The following is a 12,596-nucleotide window of genomic DNA, read 5'->3' as shown; positions in this document are numbered from 1 at the left end:
AATTTTGGTGCAGATTGACAGGAGGGGGTGTCAAGGATGATTTCTAGATTTTGTGTCATATTCAAGAGGATGAATGGTGCCTCCATTCACAGAATGAGGAATTCTGGAAGAGGACCAGACCTGAAGGGAAAGGTCAGGAGTCCTAGTTTGGGCAGGTTGAGTACCAGATGATGATAAATAAATTACAGTTGATTCGCAGAACATAAAGCTTTGCAACCTTAAAATGTGGTATCATGTAAATATGCTTAAGATACATGCTGTGTGGAAAAAAAGTGTGACCACATTATGTAAAAAAGAGCTTGATATGTCTGTGTCTCTGTGTATATATCACAAACATATGTCTGCATATGACATAGACTATGGAAAGATGCAAAGGCATGAAGAGTGGATGGATATCCAAAGCAGTGGTGTTGGAGGCATAACCATAGGCATGCAAGAGGGAACTTTATATTTTATACCCTCCTGGTTATACTATTTGAATGTATTACAATGAGAACATACAGCTTCTGTAATAAAAATTAATGGCAGTTCCAAGTAAACACCCAATATGAGAGTATTTCTCTTTCAGAGGTTTCTTAACTGGATAATCTTCTGAGCATTATTAATATTTTATTTTTGAACAGGATGTTTTCCTACAGTTTTACTTCCCTAATCCAGTAGCTCTTACACTTTGCCTTTTAATCCTTTTCCACTAGATTGCACTATTACACTAGATTTCACATAGTCTACATACTATTTTGTATTCTGCCTTTCACTAATTTTATTAACTTCAAAACAGTCCAGTATTTTGCAGATGAGGACATTAAATTGTAACGTGCATGTAACTACTGCATATTTTATGTATCCTTTTTGTAAAGGGTCCCACCAGTGCTCCTTATTCATCTAGTATTTCTGAGATAGAACACAGATAGTACTTTTGCCAGACAGTGGAAATCCAGTATATGCTTTTGTTGGGCTCTTGGAGCAAAGAGTAAAACTGGCAAGAGGACTGGATAACCCTCCCTTCTCTATTAACTGTTTTATCAAAACAACACTTCTTTTGTTGGTCTCTTATTCTTTCCCCCAATTTTGGTATGTGTAATGTAAAGCTGAATCTTTGCCCACGCAGGTTTTGCTTTTGTTACATTGTTTCCTTAGAATAATACCTTAAGAGTTTACAGGAGTCAGAAGGTGCAAACATCAGTATAATTGCTTCTTATTACATCTGGTTCTGCTCAAAAGAGTTAAATTGCAGCTCTCAACCAGTATGCTTTGGCTACTGCTGGAAAGGCAGACTTGCTAAGATGCCATCTTCTTAGCCCTCCAGGAGGCCATGTGGGGTTTGGGATGCTTGGAACCCCCATTGTCTCTGCTCATGAGTAACCTCCAGCATTTATGCCACTCTGCCATAGAAACTGGACTTTTCATGTGTGAGAAAAATAAAAGAGAATGCTATATTCTATGATGCTGACTGTAGTGACGATTTTTTTTTCATTTGAACATGTTTTTAAAAAGTCACATTTAAAGAAATTTAAAATTTCCTTCATATTAGTTGAAGATTAAATGTAGTATTAGCTTACCTTTTTTGATGACATCACTATGTGCAAAACACTCCTTTGAGGCAATAAATGTATTATCTCATTTAAAACTCACAGTATCTCTACAAAGCAGGCCGCATTCTGTCTTTACCCAAGGAGGAAACTGAGATACAGATACACCGAATAAGTTGTTTAATGGACAAAAACTGAGATTTGAACCTGGACACTCTGTCTCCAGAGACTCTGATACTAAGCACTACCTTTTGTACTGTAGTTATATTTTGCTCTAAAATCAAGTATCTTCCCTAGGTACTGTTAAAATTCTAAAATTCTAATAATTTTGAATTCTATCAAAAAATAATTACTTACTGTTCTGCCCTGCCAGGCTCTTCTGTTTTAACAAAGTGTGGAGGCTCCTTATTCTGGCATTCTTGGCTTACAGATTTGCTGTCACTTTTCTGTTAGGAATACCTTTTCCTAACTCCCTTCAGAGGTTGAGGTGAACAGTCTGCCTCAGCCAAGTCTTTTTTCTCCATAGGTTCAAACTAACTTTTTATGCATGCACATACACACACACACACACACGATTAATTTCCATAGGCATTGTCTTACTGCTAGCTATTTTAAATCCAGCAGCCAAGGGAAGCTCATATTTTTTTCTACAAAGAAAAATATGTTGAAGATGACCTGCTAATAAAAATAATATCTCAAATTACATAAAAAATATATAGTTTACAAATTGCTTTCTTATTTAACCATTTGGGGGTGGTATTGACCAGTAGATTACACGAACTTTGCAGTCAGCCAAAAAATGGGTCCAAAATCCAACTCTGCCATTTACTGGACATGTGACCTGGGGTAGGTTACATCGTTTCCTATGACTTATTATCTTCATTGCAAAATGGTACTGATACTACCTACTTCACTTAGTTGGTGATGAAAGGATGAATTAGCTAATATGTATAAAACCCTTAGTATAGTGCCTTACACTTAGCACTCAAAACATGGTAGCTAATGATAATGTCAACTAACATTTTCCAGAGAGAAAAATATTAAAACAATATTTTAATATAAAAGATAAATTAAAAAGCATTAAGGATAGTTGCATAAAGGAATAGAAGAGAAGGTGTAGAAGGCAGGAGAGAGACACGGTGACATGGGGAATTGAGAGAGAAGGGAAGAGATGGAGGGAACCTGAGGTATGTATCCAATTTAGGAAAATAAAGTCTGACTCCCTCAAGTAAAATGAAAAGAGACAGATGAAATAGTGGACAGAGAAAGACTTGACAGTTTGATTCTAAGATGAGTGTGTTAATCAGATTAAATTTCATTTGGCATATCCTTCTGTTTACTTGGACAGTGATGTTAGAGTAAGTTATTATTTATTAGTTCTATCCCTTGACATCCTGATTAGCTCATCAGCAATCAGTCACTATTCACAGCTCTTCAACTGCTTTTATTAAACAGCAAAACCCTCTTCCCCCAGTCAGCAAATTATTCTGGTTTGGGAAAGAGTAATGTCTCTTCCGAGAGTGCTTGCCCCAGGCCAGATGAAATGTAGCCATGAAGGCTCAGAATGAATCATGGAATCTTAAGAGAAATTTTAAGTACTCTATGGTTTCTAGGGAATTTAAGGGCATGCCAGCCACCTTTGGATTAGTGCAGGCTTTGATGATTTTCAAGAGGGAGGATTGAGGAATTGGTTAAATTGTATACCGCGATATGCTGGCTGATTCTGTGAATGTCTTCTTAGTTTGGGCTGTGTAAACACAGTATGCACGTTATTCTTTGCTTTTGTATTTACGAATTAGAGCAAAACTCACATCCCGGTGTATTTGTAGCATAGATTACCCTGAACCCAGTGAGCACAGTGGAGTTCCTTTCAAGATTTCTGAGGATGGTCCATTATCTTTGGAAAGAGTCCAAAACCAGTCTGTGCAGGTTGACGTTTTTTCACGTATTTGATTTAATCATGAAAAGTGATGTATAAAATAAATATTTTTTAAATTGAGTCATATTTTCCTGAGGAAATTTGTTCTCACAGAAAATAAAAAATGCTTTCATCCTTTTCTGGTGAAAACCAAACATTAAAATACAAGCTTTTTTTCAGAGAATAGTTCACATTTGTCAGTGTACAGATTACAATAATTTTCTATACAAGAAGTTAGTCGAGTGTATCCATGATCTTGGACATACAATTAAAAGCAAATAACTTATATCCATGTTACTGAGATTTCTCCCTCAAGGTGTAGGACTGGAATATTTAAGCAGCACACTGTGTGGCATTGTGTCTTGCCTGTAGTGATGTTGCCTGGCAAGTAGAGCCATAAAAAGTTGTCTTTTTACTTAGATTTATGAGACTTTGGTCTTCTGTGGTCAAAGTAGGACTTTAGATGAATCAACATGAGCTTTGAAAACATGAATATGCTTAAAGCAGTGCTGGCCTTAAAATAGAGAGATACTGGTGGGGTGTGTTTAAACTATTTTATCCTACCTGTATTTTTTAATAATTTAGGCACCTATCAAGCCTGTCTTTTGAATCCTATAAAAGCCAACTTGAGTGCCCTTGTGTAGGACCAGGGAATTAGGAGCATTGATATGCTGGCTCACCTGGCAAGGAAGTGCTGTGGTGTTAAATCTTATGCTGGGTTGGTCAAGTTCTAAAACCCAGAATGTAAAACCAGAAATCCCATAGATTTAAGTTATCCTTGTAAATCCTTTCAATTGCCTATAAAGTACAATATGTATAGTTTTGTATGTATGATATATACATTTTGTATATATGTATATGTATATAACTTGGAACAATAATTCTCATGCACAACATAGTCTGGGAACCACTGGGCTCGAACAAAGGAAGGCACAAAAAGGGTACTGTCTGGACACGCAAGCCATTCTTTATGGTAGCTTTCCAGTCCATGGAGAAGTGGAGAATTCTAAAGACTGCCTACTTGCCTGCAGGATTTACTCCATTCTGTTTTAAGATCTAGCCTTTATAATCTTCAGATATGTTAATAGATTCGTTTGGTTTTGTAAGGATTGAACTAGACAATAAACATAAAAGCACCTTGCTCAGGACCAGGTGATGTGATGGATATAAATCTTAATGTTGCTTGTCAGGGCCACAGATGTACGTTGTTCATCTTCGACTTTCACTTTGGAAAGTTGTAGAGAAGAATTTGGCCACCTGCTTTCTGTCTTTCTAGGTCGGGCCTTCCCACTGTTCAGCAGTGACTTACATGTTCTTGCAAACTGGCTTCGTCTGTGGGCCAGCTGAAGGCAGAAGTGGGTGAAGTTTTTAGTTCTAAGGTCAGCCCTACTTTTGACACATATGATGTGTGTGACTCAGTTGAATATCCTATATAACCTTGGGTTTTGTAGGGCCCCTGTTGGTCTTCTAGAGTATATTATTTGTGTATAAGAATCACCTAATGAAATTGTGTAACCCACTTGCCTAGATTATCCATTGTGGAGTCATGAATGTATGTTTTTGGGTGCATGCGATTATGTGTTTTTAGAAAGCTATTCTGTGCTTCTCATGTAACTATCATGTTGCCTTTGGAACCCAGTGATCAGGAGAGCCCTTGGGGGGTACATATTTTGCCACAAGAGATTGGAACATTTCTGATCCTATTTTAGCTTAAATTATTTAGGAAACGACTACTGTGTTTTTCATATAGATTTAAAAGGACGTAGTTTCACTTATTAAGTGAATCAACCATTTATTAGGTGAGTCATCCATAAGATTGGTCTTTCAGTAGATATAAAGTTAGCACCCTTAAGTTTATATATTTTAAAAATTGAATACCAAGTCATTTATTTGCTTTGGTAGCAGGGTCTTTGATTTCTACCCCCATGTATCACTGAAGTGATCACCTAAGGTTTTGTTTGCTTAGTTTATTTTCAGTAACTTGGTTCTGAATTGTAATCGTTTTTTTATTTTGAAGGGAAGTTGGTATTTCTCAGAATTTAGTTTAAGTTCATAATTTTACTCAAAATTCAGTTTCAAAAGAAGACACACATTTCATCTCTAAGGTGAGGAGTTTTAGCATTAAGCTTCCTGTACCCCAACAAATGTTGCTGTCTTCACTGTCTTTACCTCCGATTCATGCGTGGTCCCACCCATTCTGTTTTTTCTTGGATTGTGTCTCATCAGTTCTGCTCCTTTTCTTTCTCCTTAGTCTCTTTCTCTCTTTTTATCCCAGCTTATGAACAAAATCTGTTTCCCCACACTCAGATAACCAGCCCTTCTTTCCACCTTGCTACTCCTCAGTCTGTCACACCATTTTATCTCTTTGCTTCCTATTCTGGCCAGTGTTCTTGAAAGACTAACTGTGCTGCATCTACATCTTCATCTCTTGCAGTTTGGCTTCTACTTGCACCACTTTATTTTAACTCCAGTTTCTAAGAGTCACCAGTAACTTCTCACTTTCACATCTAGCATTCTTTCCTATATTCTCATCCTCTTTGACCTTTTTGCAGGATGTGAGGATATTGCTCACCCTCTCCTTGTTGATATCTCTTCTGTCGACATATGGGACATTTCAGGCTTAGTTGTGTAGCCTCTCTGACTGCCTCATCTCTTCTTTGCTGAATCATCCTCTGCTTTTGCTGTGCAAATATATTTATTAACACGTCTTCTGCCTTTGCAGTCTCTCCCACTTTTTGTGCATTCCTCATTCCTTCTTGCTGCATTTCAACTCTAGAAGCTAGGACAAAACCGTGGAGTACATCCTGGGGGATTCCTGAACTGAGCTGATTCCAGAGGGAATATGCCTGGATGGCTAGAGAAGGGAGAATGGCATGGAGACCCAATATTGTAGTTAGGAGAATGGCGGCAAAGTCCAAGTCTGAAAGGTAAGGATAAAATATGGGTGAGGAAGCAGTAAGATTGGTAGTTTGGATGATGGGAAATAGGGTAGACAAATGGGTCAAGAATGTGAGTGTGTATCTTCTTCAGATCACTGTGTTCATGAGGGACCGACGAATGTTACTAGGGAGCGTGATTTCTTTAAGGAATTGTGCTAGGGGTTTGGCTTCAACAATCATTTCTCTGGGGATAAACTTCAAATCTACATCTGAAGCGCCATTAGATTCTCTTAGGAGCCAGAGCTCTCTTTCCATCTTCCTCTTAAGTGGTTTCACCTGAATATCCAACTAGTAACCCAGTTTCACATATCCCCAATTTAGTTTGTTCTCTTCCTCCTCAAACAGACCTCTTTTTTGGGTTCCTAATATATCAACTGTTCTGTGTCATTCTGGATCAAAAATTCAAAGCCCTTTTTAATTTTCCTTTTAACTAATCCACATCCAGCAATTTGAAATGTACTGTCAGTATTATCTCCATTATGTGTTGTAAACGGTCCCACCTTTACTTTACTTTAGCTTCAACTGTTGATTTTTGGGTTGACAACTACCCTATACTCCAGAGATACCTGCCCATTTAGTATCCCCTAATCCCATTGTATTCATTGCTGCCAGTGTAATGTTTCCAAAACTGAACTGTGAATTTAAGTCACTCTTAATTTATCACAACATTCCTAGCCAGGAATAATTGCTTCCCCCCTCAGTGTTTTCGTAGCACTTATGCTTTCTATGATTGTGTGTGTATGTGTAATTTTATAAATCTATATACACACACAATTATATATATATAATATATATACTATACATATATATATACACATAATATTATGTATTACATATTTCTGTACATGAGTTATCAATCCCTATAGATTGTAAGCTCATTGCGGGGCAGGTATTGTGTCTTCTTTACCTTGTATCCCCATATATTCCGTGTACTGACATGCAGCAAATATTTATTGAACGGAATTAAGCAGCTAGCTGGGCTGGAAGGAATCTGAATCCAGTTAATAGTAGGTGATTTGTAGTAGTCATTTTAATTTAACATTAATTTCATTTTTTTGTGCATTTGTTTTATTCTGAAAAGCTTTTTTATTAAGCTGTGCTGATGGCATAAATGGAACAGTTAACTGGAAGACCAAACAGGCCAGCAATTTTATTATCAGCAGAAAAATGACTCCTGGGAAGAAAGATGGTGAGTTTAGGTTGTAAATCTAAATCCCTTTTGGGGAGTCAATTAAATGTCTGCTTCCAATATTCCTTTTGCTTTTTCACTCGTGTGAATTTTTTTGGTAAGTCAGTCTGAAAAAAATCAAATTTTGTTTTTCTAATCTTCTAAAAACTTCTGATCCTCTGTGTTCTTAATCCATTATTTTTCAAGTTTTTTTTCCCTTTGCTATAGTTTTGCAATTTTTTTTAACTAAAAATATTCTTGTTTTTAACCTGTTGCTACCCCTTACTTGGTCATTGGCTTGCCACTTACAAAAACTGTCGCGGTGTGGTTATTGTAACAATTTATAATGTTGAAAAGAAGAAGTACACTTAACCTAAAATATTTAAAATTAAACACCATTTACATAACCTTACAAAAATGGTCATAAATATTTGGCTAATTGCAGGTGACTTTTTGAATTATTATTTTTTGCCAAACCAAATTGATATGTTTTGCTTTTGCTATTAAATAATTAGATGACACTTGTTTTCTATTGAAAAGATGATCTGCCCCTTGAATGATTGCTTGTTCATGCAAAATTTTCCTTCCTTATCTATAAATGTGTCCGTTAGCAATATGGCAGGACCTTTGAAATAATGCATTTCATCAGGGAGAAAAAAAAGGGGCAGGACTTGGTCACGAAAAAATTAGCTGTTTTCAAAATTTCAATTATCATCATGACCCTTCACCTAATTCTTCTTCATTATTTGTCTTGACAGTCCCTCTTACTTCTGCCCCAACAACCATCGCATGAACACACACACTCAATTTGGGGCATAGATGGTCATGAACAGTAGCAGAATTGTAGCTTGGTTTCCATAACTCTGCGGAAACTGAAGTGTCTATAAAATAACAATTTAAAAATATTTGTAAAACAACAGTAATTTTATGAAATAAAATGGCCTAATGCCAGATAAAGCCTCCTGAATACCCTGTAGGAGTAATTTCTGGCTTACCACATATTCTTCATATATCCCTGAAGTTGGGGGTCATTAACTTCTAGCTACACCAAATTATTCCTTAGTTGGGATCATCTACGTCCAGATCTATTTCACAGTAGGACAGAGGCTCCCAATATCTTTTTTTTCCCAAAGGCCCTTTTCAGGGCCAACCAACTACTCTCCCAACATGCTTTATACTCTGCTGTCTTTTGAAACAAACCCACAAACACCTAGGCGTTTTCTGAAATTTCATTGCTAATATCTGTAAGAAAATAATGGAGTTTTATAACACTAAGTTCCCCTGAAAAGATCACAAACATTTGTTTTAAAAAGCACTAGATGCACTGTTCCAAGACCTAAGCCCATTGTCCAGTAGTCCTTTCCCCACACTTAGATATTCTCAAGGGATTCTCCCTGCTTCCTTGAAGGAAATCCCTCTGACTACCCTTACCTGGCTGGTTCCTTTATCAGGCTGCCAGCCTTCAGCTTTTTTGGCAAACCCATTCTTCCTGTTCTCTGATCTTTCCAGCTGTGGGCCCTGGACGGCCATTTGCAGTGGACTTCTGTCCATCATATCCCAGGGTCTTGGGACCTGCTTTGATTCCAGGTCCCCACATGAGATCACCAAAAACTCTTCCTCTCCACCTCACACTTGCACTAAAATACAGTCATCCTTTCCCCTTTCTTCAGCTTCTTCTCTTTGGCTTTTATCCTTTGAACTTCTATCCTCTTTGACCATGTCCCTCCATTTCCTGTTGCTTTGCCAAAAAGGTCCCCTCTAACCAGCTGGAAACCCAGCTGAGACATCTACTCTGGTGCTGTACTTAATGAAAGGCGCTATTTGAAGACCTTTACATATAGCATTTTCAAGAATCTCCAAGAGGTGTTTGTCCCTATTTCAAACTTCATGCTCAACGTACCTCAAACTGATTTTTCTTCTTAGAACCTGAGCAATAAGTGGAGTTCTCACAATAGAAATGACCAATAGTCTTGAATCGACTGAGGTAACCAGCTCAAGTTACCACATTCTCCTATTTACTCAGTTTCTCTTGAACTCATCCTTTACCTTCTTCTCCCTTCCTGGTCTCCTTGTACAATTTAAATCCTACCATTTATAGTTCTGTATTATCAAAATGTCTTACACAGAGACTAATACGTTTCATCAGTTGTATGATGAGAATCGTTTCAAGTAGCTTTTCTAGCAAGGCCATTTTAAATGCTATCTCAGATATCAAATGTTCTTTTGGGATGTTCTTGACCATGAATCCCAGTCATCTCTTTGTGACAATTTCAAACAAGAGCACAAAAGATTATAAGAGCATTTAAAGAGCATTTATGTTGTGAAATAAGTTTAGCAATTGTATTTTTTTGTGTGACTTTCTTTTTTAAATAATGTTCTAGTTCTTAACTTTAGCAGTGGGATGCTCTTGACCATGAAACCCAGTCATCTCTTTGTGACAGTTTCGTGAGAGAGCACAAAAGATTGTAAGATCATTAATGTTGTGATGTAAGTTTAGCAATTGTATTTTTTCGTGACTTGCTTTTGAATAATGTTCCAACTCTTAACTTTTACAATAGGATGGTACCTCTTCTGTAAATAAGATTTCGAAGAATTTGGAATGTCTCAGACCAACACATTTGATGTCATTCTACCTCGAGACACATGAAGTCATTACGAAAATCATAAAATCATTGGATTCTTTTCTCTTTTTCCTGGGGTGGGGATAGAGGAACTTAAAATTTACCCTTGGAATAATTTGAATAAAAACAAAATAAGGCTTCACTTTACTCACTTATATACTTAAATAAAAATCTGAAAAATTCTCCTTACTTACTTAGGACAACTTACTTCCTAAAATGGTTTAGCCTTAGTTTTACAGATGTGGGCAAGTTGAGGTTCCTATGGCCAGGATCCTCACTGAACTTAAACCACCTGATGATGTAACTGGCCTGCTGCTAGGCTACCGCTTCCACACCTTTAGACAATAAGCTATAATTGCGCTATATAGAGAGCTTGGCCCAGTGCTCCAGGCGGAGGCAGAGATGCTAGTGCTTGACCTAATGCTGGGAGAGCAAACCGGGTAATAAACCCTTTCACCCCAAAGAACGTTTTGCTGCCAATTTCTCTGGTCACATTGAATCCATAGTGAACTTGCCTGGGACTGAAACCCATTGGCAAGACGACAGATAAACTAGGTTTTTTTTCCCTTAAAAAACAGAGTTAAAATGATCATGTCCTTATTTCCTAATTATTCTCAATGTAAATGTTAATCAAAAATTTACAGGAGAGCAAATGCATGCCAATTCTGATTGGTAGTATTTATCAGGAATCCTGGGTTTAGAATGCTGAGGTCATATCCAAGTAGGAAGTAATGCTATGATCTGTCTAAATAGCGAAAGATATTTGTCAGGATGATGGTGACATCTAAAGTCCTTTTCAATTGCAGTGGTCTATGGGTCTGAGTATATTGATCACTAATAAATAATGGTTCACAACCACTTTTTAACTGACACCTAAAAAAAACCCAACAAAACAAACACATGTGATCATTGTATGGAAAATTGAGATACTTAACTCCAATTTATAAAATAATTCATTAAGTGGTATCTATTGGGGGAAAAAAAAGATCTCACAAAGAAACCCTTCTCAATTTTGTAGAAAAAGACAAAAGTAGTGGTTTCTCTTCTACCTCATGTAAAGAAAAGTGCCCACATCGCTTAGAGGAATGTAAGTTAATGCCTTCCATGTGATGAACTTACAGCCTAGGCATGGACTCTCTGTGACTGAAGGAAAGGCATGAGCTGACCATGCTAAATGAATGGCCTCTAGTGCTTTGATGTTGCATAAAGTCAAAGGTGAAGGGGCAGACTGCTGAGAAAAGCTTTTGATTCCAAGCCAAGATTTATAAAGCTGGATTGATGAAACATAAGGTAAATCTTAGGAAAAACAAAACAAAACAGGTCGGGTACCTGGTCAGAAACTGGTGGCTTTCAAAATACTGTTCTACAACAATTATCTGGATTAGTAATTAAAGTGCAATTTTACTATAAAAATAACATATTAAAAAAATAAATTAGGAAGGAAACCATAAATATATCAGGCTCTGAAAACCCTGAAATGAGTTCTCTTGATGCTGATAGCAAGTGGGATTTATCTCCTATTAATTGTCCTGATTAATTGGTAGCAGCTTCTTGGAGAGCCATGTATTCAGGCACTCTGAGCCTCATAAAGACCTGTTAGCTGTGAAACTGTAAAATACAAGTTTTATTTTTCCTGTCAATACTTAACGATTTTTAGTTACCATCAGGGATGATAATTTAGTGAAATAGGTTTAGCAATTGTATATTTTGTGTAACCTTCTTCTTAAATAATATTCCAGTTCTTATCTTTAATGGGATGGTGTCTCTTCTGTAAATAGCATTTGAGGAATTAAAATATCTGGGTGCTTAGGCCAAAGTTTATTTTAAAAGCTATATAAGAGAAGTGGCTACTCAGTATTATCTTTACTTCCTAAACATATTTTAAAATCTTCATCATTCTAATCCCCAGATATTTTTTCCCAGATGATACTACTATTATGGCAATACTAAGAAGAGTTGGGAAGTATGTTCTATCTTGTTTAAGTAATTTGCACTCAGTTAAATCACCTTGGTCATGCTTCCCAATGGATAGCTTAAAATTCTCTTATCATTAGAGGCAAATTTACCAAATTGAAATGCTTTAGAAATAGACTTTAATATCTTGTTAATAAATTACTTATTAATTATAGTGTGTTATAATAGTCTTCGGTTGATTTAGCTATTGTTAGAGGTAGTAGATCTTGTAATGAATAGATCTCTTTGTTTAAATTATGCAGTGTATCTCCCATATGTCAAATATGTAAGAAATTATTTTATACAACACAGTAAATCCATTCATTTCGATTTGACAGTTTTTGTTTATATAACATATGGGTTGAATTAAGACTTTCCATAGTACACTTACTTATTTTTGAATGCATTTAATACATGGAATTTATGCTGCCATCTCCTCAAGTAATGGCTATATCCCAATTAGAGGAA

The 12,596-nt window shown here is 36.5% G+C and overlaps 1 protein-coding gene across 11 annotated transcripts in view; it reads left to right on the top strand.

Moving 5' to 3' along the window:
- SGCE (sarcoglycan epsilon) overlaps positions 1 to 12,596 on the top strand; it is a 64,861-nt gene that overhangs the window by 8,405 nt on the left and 43,860 nt on the right. For 4 of the 11 annotated variants that reach the window (XM_036894510.2, XM_036894509.2, XM_036894504.2 and 1 more), the window contains exon 2: positions 7,468 to 7,575. The exons of the other annotated variants lie outside the window; for them this stretch is intronic. In XM_036894510.2, the coding sequence (XP_036750405.1) occupies positions 7,468 to 7,575 (108 nt within the window). The remainder of the gene's footprint in view (positions 1 to 7,467; positions 7,576 to 12,596) is intronic. 11 annotated transcript variants of the gene reach the window in all.

Source organism: Manis pentadactyla, chromosome 7, assembly GCF_030020395.1.
Source record: "Manis pentadactyla isolate mManPen7 chromosome 7, mManPen7.hap1, whole genome shotgun sequence".
NCBI classification, from domain to species: Eukaryota; Metazoa; Chordata; class Mammalia; order Pholidota; family Manidae; genus Manis; species Manis pentadactyla.
This window is presented reverse-complemented; position numbering and strand designations above follow the sequence as displayed.